This window comes from Sciurus vulgaris (genome assembly GCF_902686455.1).
Source record: "Sciurus vulgaris genome assembly, chromosome: 16".
Lineage (NCBI taxonomy): Eukaryota > Metazoa > Chordata > Mammalia > Rodentia > Sciuridae > Sciurus > Sciurus vulgaris.
Genome location: NC_136477.1, coordinates 57,448,084 through 57,471,017, shown reverse-complemented (window position 1 = coordinate 57,471,017; position 22,934 = coordinate 57,448,084). Strand labels below are relative to the sequence as shown.

Genomic DNA, 22,934 nt, shown 5'->3' with positions numbered 1-22,934 from the left:
GCAGGCAGCTGGATTTGCTCAGGTCTTTGAGATAAAGGCCAGAGCAAATTACGGGTGCTGCTGGCTTTCCACATGGGACACGATGAAGCCGATTTTGTTTCCACATTCATAGCACTGTTTTGCATTCATTGTGACAGGGGCCTGGAATTGGACTCCATTTCCAGGTGACCTATTATCATAATCTGCTCCTGTCACTCTCTTGAGGAGCTCCATGTGATCTCAGGAGGACCTGAGTCTCTGGAAAGCAAGGCCTACCATCCCACCCTGGCCTCATCTCCAGCCCCACCTGCTGCGTTCCAGCCACACCCACCTGCGTTGGTGACCATGCTGGGCCACAGTCCCACTTCTGCCTTTGCCCCAGAGGGAAAAGGCCAGGAATGCCTTTTCCCTCTGGTCCCTGGAAGCTCTTAATGACCCCTCAGTCCTGACTTGGGTGTCACCCTCAGTCTGTGCTATCTCTGGAGAGCTCAGGAAAATTGAGATCACACAAACCCTGGCTCTGCCACTTTGTGTGACCTCTGACCTATAACTTAAACCAGCCTGGGTCTGGAGTTTGTCATCTATAAAATGGGATTAAAATAACCTATTTCTGGGCCTGGGGTTGTGACTCAGTGGTAGAGTGTTTGTCTAGCATGTGTGAAGCACTGGGTTCGGCCTGCAGCACCACTTAAAAATAAAGTCATAAAAGTATGATAACATTAAAAAGAAAAAGGGACCTATTTCTTTTAATTGAGAAAATTCAATGAGAAGATGCTCAAAGAATGCTTAGGAGGGTGTTGGGCAAAGGGTAAGTATGTACCATCGTCACCATCGTCTCATGCTGCTCTGACTGTACACATCACAGTCGTAACTGTCCTTTTCTTACTGCAGGTCGCCTGAGCAGGGCTGATTGCCATCTGTGTTCAGAACATAATATAGCTCTGCCTCCCACTAGCTGTGCAATTCTAGGTAAGTGGCCTGCCCTCTCTGTGCCTTAGTTTCCTCCTCTGCAAAAGGAAATAATAATACTGCCTAGTGACTGTGGTGGCGTGAGGATTGAGATAGTATGTATAGAACACTCAGAAGGTTTCCTGGCACTTGCCAGTTCCTGGCTAATATAAGCTGTTGTGACTGTCATCACCCCCATCACCCCCATGATCTGCAGCAGCATGATCATCATACCACTGCCACCATCACTACTCTCTTCCTCACCAACATCCTAGCATGGTGACAGGCAGATGGCGGCGTTCACTGGGTGTCTATGGCATCTGACTCCTCCCTGTAAACGCCAAGTGCATAAGTGACAGTCATAAGAACTTCAGATGAGTGGGCCGGGAGCACAGGGGCCGCCTGGCTGGTAAAAAGCTAGCATCTCCAGGTTTGCCCTGAGACAAGACCACACCACGCTTCTTGCTACTCTTCAGAAAGACCCTTGTCTCGCTGCGTAGCTTGGTCTGTGGCCCTGATAAGTCAGCGAACCACTGAGAACTACTAGAAATGCAGCACTCGCTGCAGCCCCACCCTGGACCCACCACCCCACACCAACCCCTCCAGAGACCAGAAGATACTAGAGGCATCCTCCCTTATCTGCAGGGATGAATTCAAGACCCTGGTGGATGCCTGCAACTGCAGATAACACCAAACCCTGTTAACACGCTTATGATAAAGTTTAACTTATAAATAAAGCACATTAAGAAATCAACAGTTCACTAAGAAAAACTAAAAGACTTACAATGACAGTGGAATGAAAACTATATGAATATAGTCTCCCTCGCTCTCAAAATATCTGACTCTAAAGTACATCTCAGCAACCTCACCAGAACAACACTAACTTAGGTCTTTTAAAAAGGCCTTAAGATAAAAAAGTAAACATCATGGCTTAATAAACTCCTGACCTTGACCTTGACATCTCTAATTTGGCTCAACACAAGAGGCTGTTTCTGCACAAAGCACTTCAATTTATTTTTGAAGAGATTTTATGTTTCTACCAATTAGAAATTAACCACGCTGTTCCTCTGCCCACAACGAGGTGCATTCTCCTCAATGAATGTGGACCTTTTCCATACTCTCTCCAGGCCTGCATCTCACTGATCAGTGCACAAGGATCGAAGGGGGAAATGGGTTGCCATTGGTAATTGATACCAACTACTCCACCCAAGGACAGGGTGTGCAATAATGGTCACTAGGAGGTTGCAAGATGGGAGGTCCCCAAGGCCAGGACTCAAGAGAATAAACCTGCTTCAGAAATGTCTTCCAAAAATTTGAAGCAGAACACTAAGCATCTCTCCCTGAGCACATGCAGGAGGGAGGCAGGGAAGGTTTCATGACCTCCCCAAAGCCTTTCCTTCTCCCCGTTTCCACTCCAGCATCCGGCAGGACCAAGCAGACCTCCATTCTGCTTTTTTTTTTTTTTTTTAATTTTTTTAAAGAGAGAAAAGAAAAACAGTTTTCAGTGGCATATGTCATCACTGAATTAATGTTGTTTGCCTTTTACTGGCTTGGCTCTCATCCCAGTAGAAGCAAATAAAAACGGAGTACAATGTACTATCAATGCTACCGGCGGTGATGCACGAGATGGACCCACTGAATCGCCTCCTGCCCTGCGCTAAGGGCCCAGCCTCAGCTATGGAGCAAGGACCTCTATGTTGTCAGGGATAAAAATAGCCTGGATCTGAGAGGGCACTGTCATGAGTAGGGAAAAGCATGTTTCTATGTCAGAGACATAAAGAGAAGGACGATTTGCACACTCCTGAATCTTCAGTCTGCTTGTATCCCAGGCAATGTCACATTTGTTCTCAGTAGCACCTTCATTAATAGCCACCCACTAGAAATGAGGGTGGTTGCTGCTTTGTTCAATTATAATTAAAAAAAAAAAAAAATATCTGAGCACAACGGTGCATGCCTCTAATTCCAGTGGCTCAGGAGGCTGAAGCAGGAGGATTGCAAGTTCAAAGTCAGCCTCAGCAACTTAACGAGGCCCTGAGCAACTCAGTGAAACCCTATCTCTAAATAAATAAAATATAAAACAAGGGCTAGGGATGTGGCCCAGTGGTTAAGTGCACCCGAGTTCAATCCCCAATTAAAGAAAAAAAAGAAAGAAACCCACATAACATCAAATTTGCCATCTTAACCACTTTTAAGTATACAGTGTAGTAGTGTCAAGTATATTGTTTGGCAACTTCATTTTATAGAACTGACACTATATCCACTGAACAACGCTCCATTTTCCCTTCCCCCAGCCTCTGCCAAACATCATTCTACACTAATTCCATGAGTTCAATGAATCTAGGTACCTTATGGTAGTGGAGTGGTACAGGATTTGTCTTTTTGCAACTGGCTTTATTTCACTTTCCATAATGTTCTCAAGCTCATCCAATCCATGCTGCAGCATGTGATGGAATTTCCATTTACAGGGAGGATCATATTCTACTGGACGTATACACAACCACATTTTATTTATCCACTCATGCATCAATGGTCACTTCCACCTCTTGGCCATTGTGTAGACAAATATGGACCTAGATGTGCAGATATCTCTTTGAGACTCTGCTGTCAATCATTCTGGGTCTCTATGCCCACAAGTGGAGTTGCTGGATCACATAGCCATTATATTTTCAATTTTTTGAGGGACTGCTGTACTGCTTTCCAGAGCAGATATACCATTTCTACCTTCCCATTAGCACAGAGAGTTCCCATTTCTCCACATTTTTACCAATTATTTGAATGGACGCCATTCAACAAGTACGAAGTGATGAAGCAGCTGAGGTTTTACCAGGGCTCCAAGGTTTGCCTTTATATTTTTTCTGGAGATATGCATAAGTCAGCTTTTTGTTGCAGTGACCAAAATATCTGATCAGAAAAGTTTGTTTGGGGCTCACAGTTCCAGAGGTTCAATCCATAGTTGCTCACTCCATTACCCTGGGCCCAAGGTTAAGGCAGAACATCATGGCAGAAGGGCATGGCCAAGGAAGCTGCTCTACTTGTGGCAGCCAGGAAGCACTGAGAGGGTAAAGATGAACTGAACCCTTCCAGGGCACATCCCCAGTAACCCACCTCCTCCAACCACACCCCACCTGCCCACAGTTACCACCCAGTTAATTCATTCAAACTAGGATGGATTGATTAGGTTCCAATTCTCACAATCCAATCATTTTACCTCTGACTATTTCTGCATTAACACAGAAATTTGGGGGGGGGGGGTGTACCTCATATGCAAACTATAAACCATGAGCCACTACTGCAGAGAAACAGTGCTCACTCCCATTTCCACATGTGAGCTAGACTAGAGCCACTATTTGTTTCCCCTTATCAGAGTCGATAGTTGTCCTGAGCAAGGCTCCATCACCATTTCCCACAGACCTAGATAACCAAGTGACAGCCTGTCATCTCTATTTCAATGAGATGTTGGAAAAGTGAGGGTTTTGAGAATTCCTAAAATTAATTCCAAGTCTAACAAGCAAAGCTGGTCCTTAACCCACCAGACTGCCACCACTGACAACTGGTACCATCAGTGGGTGCTCGATTGCAGCATCATGTGGTTCTGAAATTAGTCACAGACAGAAGCAGCCTTGGAATATCAAATGCACTCTCCTCCACAATCCAAATTTCTGAATCCAGTCTCCTCAGTTTTCCACACCAAGAAATGCACAATCCATCCTAGTTCAATGATCACTTTGAGAAAAGGAAACTTCCAAGGACCCACATCATTTATAAAAAGAAATTAAACCATACTTGGCAGTTGAATAATCTCTTTAAGATGCTTCAGGCCGATACCTCCCATCATGCCTAGCAAAATAACAGCCCAAAGAAGGGGCAAGCAGAATTCTAAGGAAAACATCTCCCCAAAACAGAATCTGACCAATATAGCTAGGCTTGGCTGAAAACGACTTCTGGAAGTCCATACATGTGCCTGCTGTAATTTATTTTAAATAACATATACTACATTGCTCTCAACAAGCTGGGTGCCATATTCATGATTTCTGCCCTATGTCTATAAACATGCACTGGGACTGACTTTTGACTGTAAATTAATGACTCTTTCCCCCCTCCCCCAACTTTTCTTCAAAAGGAAACCTTATATTAATACTATAGGTCAAAAACTTTACATTAATGCTAACTTCAGCACTACTATCATTTTGGACCTGATAATTAGGTGGCATGGTGCTGTCCTCTGTGCTCTATGACATTTAGCAGCATCCCTGTCCTTTATCCACCAGAGGCCAGTGGCCCTCCTCCTCAGTCATGACAACCAAAACATTTTCCAGATACTGCCAAATGTCCCTGGGGTAAAGGGAAAAAAATCACAGAACCTTTGCTGTATATGGAAAACTCAGCTTTTTTTGAAATACACATTAAAATAGTCAATGTTTCATTTGAAATCATATTGTGTCACTCATTCTGTAAACTAGTGTCAAAGCAAAAAAGGAAGCAACACAGGGTGGGGTTGATTCCCCTGCACCGTGGAGTCAGACCCATGCTCCGGTCCTGTCTCACCTGTGCTGTGTGGCCTGGGCATGCTTATTATCCTGCTGAGCCTTGCTTTCCTCACTGGAGTGATAGTAATAATGACAGTACAGCCCACGAGGAATTGCTATAGGATATGTGACACCTATAGTTGGCCTTTGGCACAGGCAAAGTGAGCAGGAAATGCACATTAACTGAGGATGATGTTCTCTTTTGTAATCAAAAGTTCTCAAATTGGGTTCCTTAAATCTTGAGGTCTCCAAAGAGATAGCTTGGGTTTTCCCCAAAGAAGCAGGTAGATGGAGCTCAGTGCCCTTCCATCTGGCTCAAAGAATAGCAGCCAGGATCTCTGTCCATCTCTCCCTTCCTAACTCATGCACCATACAAAAGTAGGCCATGGGCTAGATTTGCCCTGTGGGCTGCAGTTTGCTGACCTGACCTGAACCATCCCTTTCGCATTTGCCTGGGGCTGACCAGAAGAAGTGGTTGGTAAACCATCCATGAAAGAGTGTTTATACGCTGTAGTTCTGAACCAAATTTAATCTAAGAGTTTCCTTCATTTAAGCAAACAAAGATAGACAAATCCTAGTACAAAATGAGGAGTCTGTAGACTGTGTGCTCTCTGAATGTTTTGCTAGGGCTCGCCACAGCCCCATGCCAACCCAAGAACACAGTACTGCATCAGATGGGTTTTGAGTCTGCCTCCATATTCAGGCAGGGACTCCTGAGGAGGGACCATATGCTGGATTTCCATGCAGCACACATCCGGCTGAGGGCTTTGCACTAAATAGATGTTCAAAAAAGGTTGATGAGAGGACAGCGGATAATTGCTGGCACTCATACAGGCATCCGAAGTGAGGCAAACTATAATAGTCACCGCTACAATCAAAGTTGAGCACTGGTGGTTCCTACCTGGTCCAGGGATGTGTTTTTGTTTGGCACATGTGAAAAAAACAAAAACCCAAAACAAAACAAAATGAATGTTTCTGAGATTTGAAGTCACTTAAAATTGGGGGATTCTGCAATAAAATCTGGATTTCTGACTACCAGGATCAGATCAAGGAAGAATAAGATGGAAGTGAGAAAGCACTCTTTTTATGCATTTATTTTTTGGTACCAGGAATTGAACCCAGGGGTACTTAACCACTGAGCCTCATCCCCAGCCCTTTTTATATTTTATTTTGAGACAGGGTCTTACTAAATTGTCCACACTAGCCTCAAACTTGTAATCCTCCTGCCTCAGCCTCCCAAACTGCTGGGATTACAGGTGTGCACTGCTGAGAAGACCCTCCTCAGAAAAAGCATGTGTTCTCTAGATGCTGCAGGCCTCACCACTCCTTAGTGCTTAACACCTGCTCCTTTTCTTTCACTGAAATTGCCTATTTCTGTAGGTGCCAAACTTTGTCACCTATCCATTGAAGGAGTCCCCTCCTCTTCTCCCCAGAGGATAGGCTAAAGCTACTACTCAGATCTTAAAAGATGTTATCAGTTATCAAAAGAATATAAACAAGTCTTTTGGAGATACTTATAAAAATATTAATTCAAATAATTGTTTTAGTTAATGTGAAGAAAATTTAAGTGTGCAACTGACTCAAACAAATGCATTTCCAAAGTCTTTCAGATAAATTATCACTAAATTGAAGTGACCATTATTTTAGTTGAAAATAACAAACATCAAGTGGGTGGAGGCAGATAGCAGACAGGATGGGGACGGTGGGTGGAGATGTAGTGAGACTGTGGGTATCATGGACCTAATAAGCAGGCTTGCCATTTTTGTCCTCAAGTTACATCCTTTATTAAAAAACAGGCACACACATATTTCTGCTTAAACCAGAGACCAGCAAAAGACAGATCATGGACCATATCAGGCCCACTGCCTGTTTTTTGTAGACAAAGTTTACTGGCCTCCAATCACATCTACTTATAGATGTCTGGTCTGTGGATGCTGTCAGTACTGAGTGGTTGCAACCAACACCTACGACAAAGCTGCAAATATTTACTCTCTGGTATTTGCTGGAAAAGTCTGCCCACCTTTGGCTTAAACAACCCCTGCCACCACTTTCAAATTCAAATTGCCTGAAATTCTGAAGGAAGCACTCTTTGGCTTTAGGAGGAAGTAGAGCTTCACATTGGGATGGAGAAGCTCTGATTTACCAGTGCCCAGGATGGATGGTTGTTCTTGGAGGTCATTTTTAATGTTAGTTAACTGGGGACCAGTCTTGGAACGCTCTTCAATGTCCATAGATGACTGGAAAAAAAGACATGTTGTGCCAGACACAGTGGCACATGCCTGTAATCCCAGGGGCTCAGGAGGCTGAGGCAAGAGGATCACAAGTTCAAAGCCAGCAGCAGCAATTTGGTGAGGTCCTAAGCAGTGGGACCCTGCCACAAAATTAAAAAAAAAAAAAAAAAAAAAAAAAAAAAGGCAGGAGATGTGGTTCAGTGGTTTAATGCCCCTGGGTTCAATTCCTAGTACCAAAAAGAACTAAACACACACACATACACACCCAGACATGCAGGGGGACGCCTCAAAGTTGCCATTGTTCCTGCTAAGAGCCCCTCCTTCCTTGTTACCAAAAAGAAGGTGACTGTTTATCCACAACACCTTTTGTACCAATGGGCTACTATAATCTCCAAATTACATCAGATGAAGACATGGGGTGAATAAGCGACTGAGCTAAGCTGATTGGATTCCAAAAGTCACTCTTCCCAAGATGCTCGCTAATACCTGAAGAGCTGGAGCTGGAGATGCACAGCCCCATACCTGGAGCTGGGAATCCCCAAGGTTGACCCCCTCATTTTTTCTCCCCTTTCCCTGGAGTCCAGAATCTGATTCCAGTGGCAAGAATTCATTGCTGCCCACCTGGAGCAATCCAGGACTCCACCCCCTCCCCCCAGCTTCTTCAGCTGTGAATACTCCCAACCCAAGCTCTCAGCAGCCATATTTTTCAAGAGTTATGGTCAAAGAAAGGTTTATGAGAAACAGGTTGAGGACACTATCTGCCCGAGTCCTTAGTCGAGAGATTGAACCACACAAGCTCCAAGATCAGTTCCAAGTCCACCTGTTGTCTTGGGAGAAAAGACACTGGCTGGTCCTAGTCATGTCACCACTGTCTCTTAACCAGGACTCCCCTGTATGATTTCCACGCACAGACCCAAGTGGTCTTTCAAAAAAGTTAATGAGATGGAATCTACCATTGGTTTCCCATTTCAAGTACAGTCAATCCTCAGCATGGCCAGTGAACCCCTTCTGTATCAGAGTTCTACCAGCTTCTGAACTCACTCTTCACCTCCTCTATGATCATGCCCACTTTAGGGTCCCTACACCGGTTGTACCTGCAGTCTAGAATGCTCTTCTGTGGATCCCTACATGGCTAGCTCCTCCTCACCACTTGGTCCTCTGCTCAAAAGTCATCCTTGGTAACTCAGGGCTACACTGTCCCTCTCCCTGACTTCAGCAATTAACACTATTTAAAAGTCATGCATTTGTTTATTGGAATAGTCTCAAGCTCCCCCAATAGAATATAAACCCTAATAGAAGAGAAGTCTGTCTTCATCTAGGTTCTAGTCCCAGTGCCTAGTCCAGTGCCAGGTATACAGTGGGTACTCCTTATTTTTTTCTTTAATATCTTCAAGAGCAAGAAATTTAACTTTCTCACGCACGGCAATCCCTGGAGGGAAAATCATGTTCTAAAGGAACAGATTCACAAGTGGTCCATATTTCCTTCACTCAATTCCATGAGGGGCTCCTGTGCACCTCTCCCTAAAGCTGCAACAAACTGAGCAACACCCATAGGAGACCCCTACTTTGAAAAATTAGTTCATACCAGCTTTAAGAGGAAAGTAATTCAAAACATGAAAATTTATTCTAAGTTGTATCTTAACATACGAGATCTCAGCTTTAGATGAATTTTAATGTTTACAAGTGCAAAAGCAAATAAATATTTACCAGTTGCCTTTTTTTTTTGCACTCCTATAACTCCACAACAGCTTAGATGCAAAAAAAAATTGTTGCTAAACATCTTGTAGTCTGGCAAAATGAAGAATTTCTTATTAAGAAAACCCCTCACAACAATAACAACCCCTCATGCTATAGCTCCCTTGTGGAAACTATCAGGATGGTTGATTAAGATTTGAGCATATGATAAGGCAAAAAAAAAAAAAAAAAAAAAAAAAAAATTGCCACAGCAAGCAGAGGCCCAGACCAGCCACCCCCTGGTCTCATGGTCTGTACATTGGGTAATGTGCACAGTCAATGGCAGCTCTGGGATAGAGGACCACATTTCCTGGGACAGACCATGGACTAATAAGACTTTCATTCTTTAGGTTTCAGGATAAATGTCACTTCCCCAAAGTGGCCTTCCTTAGCAGGTCCCTGTCCTTCCCATAATTCTCTTTGACAGCACCCTGTTTATTTTCTCTATTGTCATTTCATAATAAAATATACTTTAGTGAGGCAGTTTTCTGGCTTGCCAGCTAATGACCTATGTGGATGGCTCTCTACTGTTCCTGCTACCTAACTTCCTGACTTGCCCTCTAGGGAGCTGCAGCCAATCTGTCTTTCCCTTTATCCCATGAGGCAGACACTAGGATTCCTGGATGCAGAATCCAGCAGAGTACCTGGCACAACACTGACTGCCCACGTACTGAATCAATGATTAAGGAATGAAATCTTAATGAGTAAACTTCTTAGGATTAATGTCTTTTTAATTCACTTTTCTCACTGCCTGGTTGAAGTGCTTGGAGTTTCTCTGAGGCAAGGACACAGGAATCAAGAAGAGGATTATTTCAGCCAAGATAAGAGACTAGGTTCTAAAAGGAATAAAATAGGGAGACACCTGCCGGCACAGGCAGGGACACACACACACCCCCCCACACACCTTTTGCCTTAGGGGCATACACAATACTGAGAATATTTATTACTTTCTGAATTTTCATCCTCCACTCCAATTCTTAGAAAAAAGGGGAAGACTCACAGCAGCAGAGAACCTTAAATGAAGACCAGCCCCACTTACCTGGATTGACAGTGATAAATTTGCTATCCTCGGAAAATCGGTCCCCTCGGGACCCAGGCTTTTTAGATGGCATTTCGGGCCTCTTGGGATCACTGCCTGCATAATGTTCCTCTGTGGCTGTGGGGGGCACTTGGGTGGAGGTGACCACGTCAGAGTCCCGGCCTGGGGCAGCGTCCCTCGCCCGGCCTGGCTGTTCTGTGGGGGTGGCAGCGTGGTCCTGCCCGCGCCCTGGTAGAGTCTGATGCCCGCCCTCCTCCGCAGTCCTGTTAGGAGACGAGGGTGTGGGTGTGGGTGTGGTCTGGTTCCGCTCCTCGGTGGCATGGGTCACCCCGCTCTTCTCCTTCTTCTCGGAGTCCTTCTCCCCCTCCTCCTCATGCTCCCGCTCTCCGTCCTCACTCTCGTTTTTCTCATCCTTCTCTCCGTCCTCTGCTCCCTCGCTGTCTTTGGTTGGTGCCGAATCGCCGTCAGGCCCCGGAGAAGCCAGGGCCTCTGTGGTCGCAAGCACTGGCCTCACCGCCTGCTTGCTGGCGGAGGCCGCTGTGGGGAGGCGCGTGGGCCACACAGTGCTGGGGAAGGAGGAGATGCCCCCTCCCCCGAACCCCAGGCCCGCAAGGAGCGTGCTGGTGACCACTGAGGCCACTGTGGCTTGGCTTCCACTGGAGGAGGGGCCCATCCCAGTCGCCATGGAAACAAATGAGAAGGGGATGCCAGAGGATGTCCAGGTGGAAGACCCCGAGCTGATGGGGGCCATGTCCGCTGAAGAGGCAGGAGAGGCTGTGGGCTAAAAAGGTCGCGGGGAGTTGCAGGAGAGGCAGAGGAAGGAAAATGCAGACAAGTATCAGTAATAAGGACTGCGAATGAGGCTTTGGTTTGTAAAACCTCAGAGTTTTACTCATCCATCCCATGTGGTTTCCCAAACGATGGTGTGAAAGTTGACCAAGGGTGGCCAATTCTGAATTTAATGGTTTTATAAATAATTTGAATGCACTAAAAAGTTTAGTGTATCAAACACAAATTTCCATTGATATTGCTCAGGATAAGGCTGGTGGCAAAAAAAAGTAAGAGTGTCATTCAAGTTGGCTTCAAGACAATAAGTGACAACTTGGCAACATCAGAAAATCTATTTTGATGTAGCAGGAGCCTCCTACTTTTATGTCAAACATTTGGAAACTCTGGTAAACACCTAGCTCTTAGGTCGGGAAGGGCCCTGGAATCAGCTCCATCATCTTGCAGTGAGGAAATGGATGGTGGAGAGAATTGCCTGCACAGATGCCTTGTGACACAGTCAGAAGCAGGAGCCACCCTGTCCACAGGAAGCTCTGGGAACTGGTTTACATCTCTGCCTCTCCACGCTGAGTGCAGTATGGACATGATATCTTTCAGAGTCTGTGCTTATCCATGGCAAAATCTATGCCCACTTAGATGACAACATCAATGACAATACCAAGAGTTCCACTCAACAAGTGCCAACCACGTACTAAGGTTTTCCATGCTACCCTGGAGGCAGATCTGATCCTCACCTATCTGATAGGTGAGGACAGTGTCCAGGAGCTTACCCCAGGGACAGACGGAGGCAGGGCTGCCTATTTGCAAACCTCTGCTCATTCTTATCACTGTAAACTAGGGCTCAATTATGGAGTTTTATTCATACAACGTATCTATGAAAATAAGTTTGGCTGTTCTGATACAGTATTTCAATTTTAGTCCTCATAAGCTAGAATCCAAAATTCCATCCCATCATTTATACAATTCAAAACAATAACCAGAACAACTCAGGTTTCTCAACTTCATCGTTACACTGAAAACTTGGTACTTTTAGGAAGACCATGTTATTAGTAAAATTGAGTTCTGAAGTTCATTAATGTAAATCCAAACACCACGTAAGACTTGACTTGATACAGAGAGATTGGGCTGCCTGGGTCCAAGTTGATGAACCTTTCCTTACTCTCTGGGTGATGCTGGGCACATTACCTTAACTCAATGAATCTCAGTTTCCTCATTTGTAAAATGGAGATAATAGCAATGCAATTTTGAGACTGTTTTGAGAAATAAATAAAATTATCTGTGCCTAAAATCCAGAAGTGCTTAGTGAGTTTCACGCTATTATTGTTATAGCCACCATGGTTATTAGTTGTACCAGGAATGGGGAAACTGAGATATTAATTCAGGTTCCATAAATCTGCAAATCCCTGTAACTCCAGGTAGGCGACAATGTCTGAATTTTAGCATATGTCAAATGAAGGGCTTGGAACAGATTAACCCCCTTGTGGTTCTGTATCATCTGATTCTCAGGGATCAAAAGTAATTGAAAATCTGATTTTCAATTTTTACATTAACAAAATTATACAATATAAACTTTTAACACTATTGTAAGCTCTTTTTCAACGTACTGAAGAGTGAATAATACAGTTTTTCTCTATTTTAACCTTCACAGTATACAATTCAGTGACATCATACTGCCACCTCGTGGTAACACTCTTAACTGCATGCAAATGAATACTTAGGACAAAGCAACCACTATTCTCTACTTACCACTCCTGTTTTCACAATCCTGGTTCCCTGGAATATTCGGGTGGTATTAGCTGGAAAATAAAGAAATGGTAACAACAGATCATTTTTTTTTTTTTTTTGGTAGTTCCAACAAAACTTTTAATTGGGAACACAAATCTGAATCTGAATTGATATATAAATTACATATATAACTCTCATGTCATAAAATATTCCTCTGCAGATTTTTTTCAACTGTTTAAAAATGCAAAAAAAATAAACAAACCAAACCAAACCAAAAAACCAATACCACCACCAAAAAATCCCCCAAATCCTTCCTTGCTTGTGAGTCATACAAAATCATGCAGAGAGCTGGATTTGGACTATGATCCAGTTTGCTGTCCCCTTTCTTAAGTTGCTAATTAAAATTTTAGAAGTTTTTTTTGTAGTTTTCTGTTTTATTATTGAGGTACAACTCCTATACAGTAAAACACACAAGATTTAAGTGTATGATTCAATTGTTTTTACACATGTAAACACCTGTGTAATATCCATTTTAAGATACCAAAAAAAAGGACAGCAAATTTAATTTTAACAATTTATTTATTTATCCCAATATGTCCAAATTATTATCATTTGAACATGAAGTAAATGGTGTTTTTAATTTTTTTTTTTTTTTTTAAAGATAGACATTCTCTGGTGCTTTGCTGGTATAAAGGTTTGCTTATACCCCGACCCAGGTAATATCCACTGAGCCCCAAAGTTAGCCAGCATTCTACTCTGTCAAAATTTTGCCAATATTTGAACTGTATTTAAGTGGAATTATATTATTACATTGTTCCTCTCTATTCTTTTTGGTCATCATTTCTTGTATTATCATTTTTGGATTCTAATATGCCTCTATTTAATTATACTTCTACCATCTTAAAAATGAAGCAAACTATTCTCTTTGTGTTTTACAATTGTAAGATATGCCATTGTTTTACATGGTTAAATTAGTTGATATTCATCATTCATTAGACTTTCTGGTGCTCATTTCTTCCTGTAGTTTTGTTCTCCCATATGGTTATAATTAAACAATATAACTTAAAAATTTTTTTAAGTTATGGTAAAATGAGCTGGAGTTATAGCTCAGTGGTGGAGCACTTGCCTAGCACATGTGAGGTACTGGGTTTGATTCTCAGTACCACATATAAATAAATAAATAAAGATTCAGTGACAACTAAAACTTTTTAAAAATTGTGGTAAGATACATTGAACATAAAATTTGCCACTTGATCCATTTATAGGTCTATGGTTCAGCAGTGTTAAGAACATTCACGTTACTGTGCAACCAACCATCACTACCATTTCTCTCTAGAACTTCTTCATCTTGGGAAACTGAAACTCCACAGGCATTGAGCAACTGCTCCTTTCCTCTTATTCTCAACACTGGCAACCACCTCTCTATTTTCATTCCCTGAACTTGACTACTCTGAACATCTCATATAAATGTCACCATGTGAACTGGTGTTTTTGTGACTGGCTTATTTTATGTAGCATAATCTCCTCAAGGATCATGCATGTTACACCATGTGGCAGAATTTCTTTTCTTTTTATGGCTGAATAACACCTATATGCCACATTTTGCTCATCCATTCATCTCCTGACAGACACCTACATCTAGGTTGCTTCTACCTTTGTGCTATTATGAATAATACTAAATGATAGAACCTAAAAATATCAAACTTTGTAGTTACTGCAAAAATCAACAGTGCTGTTGTGCTTGTTAGTGAAAATCTTCCTCCTACATACATTGAAAAATTACCACCAAAATGCTAATTACTTAAATACACTTGTGCCTGCTACAGTTTTTACAACTATACCAGAAATGGCAAGTGACCTACATATATTTTTGTTTGCCCTGTAAGCTTTAAAAAATTGAGTCAGATGCAGTTATGCACGCCTGCAATCCCAGCGGCTCGGGAGGCTGAGGCAGGAAGATCACAAGTTCAAAGCCAGCCTCAGCAACCTAGTGAGGCCCTAAGCAACTCAGCGAGATCCTGTCTCTAAATAAAATGTAAAAAGGACTAGACTCAGTGGTTAAGCACCTCAGGGTTCAATCCTTGGTACCAAATTTTAAAAAATCAAATCTTCTGCCAAACAGTGTAAAAGCTTCCATCTCTAAAATTCCAGTTTCACGTTTATCTTCAAAGTTATACTGGCAAAACTGGGCTGACATCCATGCAGGGCAATACTTGGCTGGTGCCAAGTGTCTGTCACTGCCTTTAGTTGCGCACAAGGTCTCACATTTCTGGCTGAGAGCCCTCCCTTCATTTGCACCTGTCCCATGCCTGATCCCCCTGGACATCTGAGCTTGCAACCCGTGACCCAATGATACATTCATTTTGCATTAGTTGGAAAGTGAAATAGGCAGAGAGACTAATATGGGGAAGAGATGGATCTGGAAGGCAAGGCAACTGTTTAGATTCTGGTCAAATGAGGCAGCCACAGAACAAAAAGTGCAAGTCTCACTGGGACTACATGTGGCCTCCCATGATCATTGAGTTACTCAGGGATCCATACCTCAACAGCCTGGACAGGTGAGCACATCTCTCCATTAACACAGGAAGAAAGGTTCTCATGAGACTTGCCTTACCTTCCCTTTAAAATGGGCTCTAATTAAGGCCAACAAACTCAACAATCACTCTGTCTGCATGCCAGGTTTTTATTAGTCTTGCACAGTCTTCACTAGGGTCAGGGATAGCTCTGGTGACCAGGAAGTTTCTTCAAGACCTTTCACATCAGGAGGCTCAAACTAGGACCAAGGGGCCTAATGGAATGCAGGGATGGCAGGTGCAGGTGGGGCAGGTGGGCAGAGATGACACCTATGTTCTGGCTAAGCTCTCCTGCAATGGTGCACTTCCTTCCAGGATGGACACAGGCAGCTGATCTCAGCTACATTTGTAGGATCTGTCTCCCATTGAAATCACCCATATTTCCATAATGCTTTGGAGTTGTAGCAGTTATTTGGGAATAACACTGATGTGCATTACCGCTCAGAAATAACAGCAGCTCCTGGGCCAGCAGCTTGTCATTTAAAACTTTTCTACAGTTAGTGCATATAACTGCTAAATCTCGGATTGGCTTAAAATATTTTGACAACTCTATTTGAATGTAATTAGTTCCTTTCCTATGTGTTTTACTCATTGATTTAAAATCATTCTGAGGGAGGATCTGTAAGCTTCTCTAGGCTGCCTCATGGGTCTATGGCTCAAAGCCAAAGCTCAGGACACCCCCTGCCCCTGCACCCTGCCACCATGCACACCTTTCTGTAGGTGCTGAGAAAAAAAATGCTGAAGTCATTGTGAGTTGGTGTAAAGAAAGATCCTGCCCCTTGACGCACCTATAGGAATAAGCACCAGGACAAAGCAAGCAAACCCCCGACCACCTCTGAGCAAAGATAGTTGGTAGACAAAGGAGACACTGGCCATTTTCAAGAAGTCACTGTGATCAGACATTTTAAACACTCTCTGCTTTGAGTTTACAGCTGATAGGGTCTTTTTGAATTGCATTATATTATAAACATTTAATTTTCCAAAGTCATTGTGGAAGCCAGGCAGCTCAGAAGCTATTCACCAGAAGAGGCAGCTCTGTAGATCTAGGGTTCTTGGATGGAGCACAGGGGTCCTAATCATGATTTATAGGTCTAAAGTTCCTGGGCCTGGCCACAGCGAGCTCCCAGTCTGGTCTCCCTTCTCTCTTCCCTTGACCAGCACAGACCTGGCCTTGGCTCATGGTTTTAACACTGGAAAAGGGTTAATACATCCAGGGTGTGGATAGACAGAGTGAGGTTTACTTATGTAAAAATGCAATCATGCTAATTTTGACTAGTTTAAATAGAAAGGATGAGATCATTAGCAAAGAATAAATATTACATGCAAAATTTTCAAGCTAGAAAGGAGCCTTGAAGGGAATCTAGGCCAGAGGCCTTCTTGCCTTGAGTTCAGCATTGATTATTATTATTTTTTACATCAAACTAATACATCTTGAGCATCCCTAATGCAAAAATCCAAAATCCCCCCCAGAATTCAAAATCCAAAACTTTATGAGCATGAGAAATGTTTTTGGATTCTGGATCATTTTGGATCTCAAATTTTTAGATTAAGGATGCTCAACTAGTAAAGTCTAGGCAAATACTACAAAATCAACCACTGCCAAAATGACACAAAACATTCCAAAATGTGAAACCACTCTGATCATTTCAGATAAGGGCTACTCACCCTGTATTAACGAGATGTTAACCACAGTGCTAGTAATTAATACTATACTAGATCTTTTATACACATCACCCATCATTCCACAAGGACCCAGTGAGGTTGGTACTATCAGCACCACCACTTTTTAGATTGGCAGACTTCAGCTCCAAGGTAGGAGATGTTCTCAGAGTGGCACAATAGCTAACTGGCAGCCAGGACTCACTGGAGGCCCTCACTTCAGAGCCTTGGCTCCAAGCTGGCATTTGCCAGCCCTTAACGTGCATGCCAGTCACCAGGGACATCGTGTTAGGACTCAGGTTCCTGTGACCCTGCCCACCCCTGAGAATCTGATGTGGCTGGCTGTGAGGGGTTCATGAATGTGCATATCTCGTGGACTTCCAGGTCACACTGATGCTATTGGTCCATGACCTACAGTATGTTCTAGAGGGTTTCTCCATTTATCCACAAAAATCCTGGCAATTTCCAAGGAAAAGATCCATGACTCAAAAAGGTTAAGAACCAGTGGCCTGGGGTGCATGCTTCTCATTTTGGAAATGGGAAAGCTGAGGCCCCTAAGATGTAAAGATCCTGAGCAGGGAGGGCCTCAGACTGGCAGAGTCCAAGCCCAGTGCCTGGGTCCTTACTTGTACACTGCTCAGAGTGCCTATCTGGAAACCAAATCCACATACTCCAGCCCACAGGGCTGCCTATTTCTTTAAGTAATACTGGAACCAGGACCAAGATTAGGCCAGGGCAAGTAAGACAGAACACATCCTATCTTTATTTAAAAATTTTTATTATTGTATGTTTGGTGTTAGGGATTAAACCAAGGGCATGCTAAGCATGTGTTCTACCTACCACTGAGCTACAGTACCCCTCATCTTTATCTAAAATTCATATATTTTACTCTTGAAATCTTTGTACTGATTTTGCTTTTAAAAAATATCCTCTTAAAAAGTTATGTATCTTGACCAGTTAGAAAGTTTTGGTAACTGTTTAAAATTGGTGCTATGGCAAAGTCCTACTTGCTTCATCCTAGTTCTAGTTAGTGGAATTTTCTATGAGTCTCTATGTCAATAGTAACATACACCTCTATCTCAGAAATCTCAAGGATCCCAAAGACAGGGGGTTCTTTGTGGCTTGCAAGTAAGAAGGGTGAACTGCATGTTTGGGGCTCCAGGTTTGTTTGTTTGTTTGTTTTTAAACTGTTGTGCTGGGGATGGAACCCCGGGCCTCAAGCATGCTGGGCAAGTGCTCTACCACCAAGCTACATCTCAGCCCTGGGCTGCAGCTTTTGAGGGAAGAAAAAGCTGAATCATGCCGGAAATACTAAGAAGACACCTGCCAATACACTCCAGAGTGGTTTGTGATCTGACACAATGCTAGACAATTGTGGGAGAAAAGCCCACATATATGGTTCCCTACATTTGAAAAATAACAATAAAACCAACAAACCAAAAACTGCTTTGTTTTCTTCCCCTCTTCGGACCTAGGATATCTCCAACCTCAAAGACAGACACAAATTCCAGGGGCTTTTCTAGGTATGCTTTAAATGCCTATGTAGATCCTTAGGCTGGGTCTGTGCTCTTGTGCCCAACCCCCTACAGGAAAAGGACAAGGCATGACTAGAGAGGGAGAGTCAGGTGGGAACTAGAGAGAAACCAGCCTCACCTTGGAAGAGCATCGTCTGGCTGAAGTCGCTGCGCATGTCATTCCGACACACGGCCTGGACTCGGAACAGGTAAAGGCTATCGGGTGAGACATGGCTAATGGTGGCTTTCTGCAGGGGAAGAAAGAGGAGGCAGTTAGTTGCTTCTGAAAGCCAGGCACACTTTGCACTCAAAAGCAAACCTGGGTATCCTGACAAAGCCTGGCAGATGTGGTGTTTCCCACTGACCAAAGCCTCCCTTTGGCAGGAAAGATCACATTGAAATGACCTTGCCAAGCACTTAAGTACAGAAGAGAAGTGACAGCATCATTCTTTTTTTTAAAAAAAATTTTTTTAGTTGTAGATGGACATGATACCTTTATTTAATTTATTTATTTTTATGTGGTGCTGAGGATCAAACCCAGTGTCTCACACATGATAGGCAGGAGCTCTGCTGCTGAGCTACAGTACCAGCCCAGCAGCTTTGGCCCTCTTTATGTTCACAAGGCCTGGACTTCTGTCACAATTACTGTACCATGTAAACTATAATTATTGGTCCTAGATGGACTCTAGAATTATCAACTAAATAATCTCCAGAGCCACGCAGGCTGCAGAACATCAACAAGAAATTCTTGGTGCGTCAGTTTCTTTGCAGTCTGAAGGTCTCGTCATATCCTGAGTATGTATAACATGAAGGATGAGGCAAGGAAGAACACCAGGCCATAGGTCATAAGATGTAGTGAAGTCACACCACTCATTAGCTGATAATATCTCTCAGCCTCTGCTACCTTCAACTGTCAAGTTGGAAGAAGAACAGCTACCTCACGAGTTCCTGTGAGAACTGTGTAACACAGGCCAGGCAAACCTTTTTCATGGTGGACCAAACCAAGCAGCAGACAGAGTGCCGCTGGTCTAGCACAGCAGGTGGCAAGGTCCAGCCTGCAGGCCAGATCTGGCCTCTCATCTGTTTTTATAAAGTTTTATTGGCACACAGCCATGACCTAATCATTTATATGTTGTTGATGGCTACTTTCACCCTATAAAGACCCAGACGGGTAGTTATGAGAGACTGTGTAACCTATAAAGCCTAAAATATTCACTATCTGTCCCAATCTAGAAAAAATGTTTGTCAACCTCTAATCAAATATCACCAGGCAAATCCAGGTCACCATTACTCAATCTTTCGTTAGAAAAGTCTTTGTAGCTGGGTGCAGTGGCCCACATCTGTAATCCCAGGAGCACAGTAGGCTGAAGCAGGAGGATCACAAGTTCAAAGTCAGCCTCAGCAACTTAGTGAGGCCCTAAACAACTTAGTGAGACCCTGTCTCAAAATAAAAATAAATAAATACATAAAAAGGGCTGGAGATGTGGTTCAGTGGTAAAGAGTCCTTGTAAATGAGAAAATGGAACCTACCTGAAAAGCAGGTAGTACTTGCTTTCCAAAGAAATAAATAAAACAAGCAATCTCCATAGACTTCTCCCAGGGGATGAGATGTCACTGAACCATGTGTTCTGGGCCAAGAACAGAGAGCTGCCCGTGAGCCTCCTGAGTGAGTTTTCCTGGTGTGGCCACTGAAAACCTCTGAACTGGTATTAATGTCACTGTGGCTATAACTGCTCCTTCTGCCTAAGAAAGAGCTTCCTGACTAAGGCCTCATTTACCACTTTTGGAAAAGGTAGGGTAACACGCTTGGCTCACAGGCTTGTGGAGAGGATGTAGAGGAGAGGCAGACTGGAAAATCTATAGACAGTAAGTACTGCTTTTAGGCTTCTGGAACCATGAGTTAGAGTACAGCTTTCTGGCCACCAAGTCAGGGCTCTTGATGAACTTAGGGATTAAGAAAATTTATCTTGTGTTTCCCAAAGAAAACAACCACCCCTAGAAATTCCTAGGGAATAGAACTTGCTGTCAAAGCATGTTTTTCTCTACATCTCTTTCTCTGAAACTAATTTATGTTCCATTCCCTAAACTTCTGACCCACCTTCTGTTATAACAAAAAATCTTCACTCTATCTATGCAGGGATTTATTAGAATTCACCCCAAGCCACTATCTGTTCATCTTTGCATGTTTAATTATTTGCCACTTAGAACAAGAAACCAGTTAAGGGCCTAGATAGTTTCTGCTGATTAATGCAAGCCAGCTTTACTTCAGAAAGGGGAAAATCCCTTACGGGAATCCAGTTGTGACAAGAGAAAGGTTAAAACACATCCTAACCTTGGGTGCCTTTCAACAGATTCTGCTCTGATTTCACGAGGGCTTGTCATTCCCTAATGTGACTCAGATAACAAAATCTAGTGGGGAAATGGAAAATATAAATGGAAGTGAAGTGAAAGAATCTTCATCTAAAGAAATACGAAAAGTATTATTCTATAACTGATTGAATGGGCCCCGAGGACTCTGTATGGAGAGGGTGAAAAAAAAAAAAAAAAAAAAAAAAAAGCGATAACAGTCATTAAGAATCCCACTCGGTGCACTGCATTTTTCATGCGCATATACAATTACAGGTTTCATTATTCTGAAGGCTTCCTTTGATTAAGGATAAATGTAGCAAATGTGTCACTTTGAGTTTCTGTGCAAAGACTTGAAGACTAGTGCTTGTTGGAGGGTTTGCTTTGAAAGATGGCTTCAGCACACACCCGTTTCTGAGAGGCCTCGTTGGGTACCCAATGCTGAACGTTTATGAGAGTGTGAAGATGGGGAGGGGAGTTGGGCCCAGGTTGCTTCCAGTAAGGTTAGATGGTATGGGCTCTGGAAGCTGCAGAACAGAAGCTGAGGTTACATGGCCACACGAGTCCCACAGGGAAGGGGAGCATGCAAGACAGGACAAATGGGACAGAAGGGAATGGTGGGGACTGTGGATGGTGGCATGGTGATGTGACAGCAGCAAATTGAAGGAAAACCGAGATGGCAGTTGAGGTGGAATAACTGCGAATGTAACAGTTAATACTTATGTAGCGCTTGCTGTATGCCACAACCTGGGGGATACTTAAATGCACAAAGCATTTAATTTGTACAGTAAGCCTCTTGGAGGAAAAAGGCCTAATAGAAGGTTTCTATTTGTTAATAATGGCAGCTACAGCAATCAGTCTTGGAAGGTTGATATTAAAAACAAAATAAAAAAAAAAAAAAAAGGTCTTCCAGGTCATGTAATTCAGAGAGATGCTAGGTCAGGATGAGCCCAAGCAGGCCCCATCCACAGTCCTCTCAGGTGGCAGTCCCCATGCTCAGTGGGCCCCTTTGAAATGGGGGTCCTTACCAAGTCTTTGTCACTGTCCTTTGTAAATGTCTTCTCTTTCTCATCTTCGTTCTTGGTCCAGCTGTAGGAGATCATGTAGTTCATGATGGGCGGGTGGTAGATGGTCTCCGGCTGGCTCCAGGACACCTGCAGTGCCGTCTGGTTCAGAGGCTGTACCTTCATGTGGATGGGTGGAGAGCTGCAAACTGAAGACACAGATGGCCAAGCTCAGGAGGCTGCGGCACAACACGTCATTCGATTGGTGCCCCCAAAGATTTTAACCGCAAAAAAGGTCAACTGGTAGTAGTAAAACACCCAAGGCTCACTTTACCCGAATCCACTTACTACTAACAGATTTGGCCTCATCTGTTCTTCTCTTTCCACCTGCACATACATACACGTACATCCACCCATACACGTACATCCACCTGTTTTTTAGCTAAGACACTGAAAGCAAGTTACAGACATTTTGACACTTTCACTTTAAATAATCTACAAATAAGGATGTTCTACCGTATAACCACGAACCACTGTCATACCTAAGTAATCATGTACTAGGATAAATTCGGCATGGTGGTGCACGCCTGTCATCCCAGCTGTTCAGGAGGTTGAGACAGGAGGTTGAGACACAAATTCAAAGCTAGCTTTACTGACTTGCCAAGGTCCTATGCAATCCAGTGAGACGATGTCTCAAAATTAAAAATAAAAAAAGAAGGGGCTGGGGAATATGGCTTAGTGGTAAAGCGCCCCTGGGTTCAATCTCCCAGGTATGTATAAATAAATAGATGTATGTATGTATGTATGTATGTATGCATGATGTATGTATATCTGTATAGATGGATGTAGCTCAGGGTTAGATCACCAGTA

The 22,934-nt window shown here is 43.2% G+C and overlaps 1 protein-coding gene across 5 annotated transcripts in view; it reads right to left on the bottom strand.

The window, feature by feature from the left end:
• The window catches only part of PTPRG (protein tyrosine phosphatase receptor type G), a 718,545-nt gene that overhangs the window by 75,558 nt on the left and 620,053 nt on the right, over window positions 1-22,934 (bottom strand). For all 5 annotated transcript variants that reach the window (XM_079114373.1, XM_079114370.1, XM_079114369.1 and 2 more), the window contains 4 exons: window positions 22,089-22,273; window positions 18,854-18,962; window positions 12,990-13,039; window positions 10,458-11,238 (listed from right to left, as the gene is read on the bottom strand). In XM_079114373.1, the coding sequence (XP_078970499.1) occupies window positions 10,458-11,238; window positions 12,990-13,039; window positions 18,854-18,962; window positions 22,089-22,273 (1,125 nt within the window). The remainder of the gene's footprint in view (window positions 1-10,457; window positions 11,239-12,989; window positions 13,040-18,853; window positions 18,963-22,088; window positions 22,274-22,934) is intronic.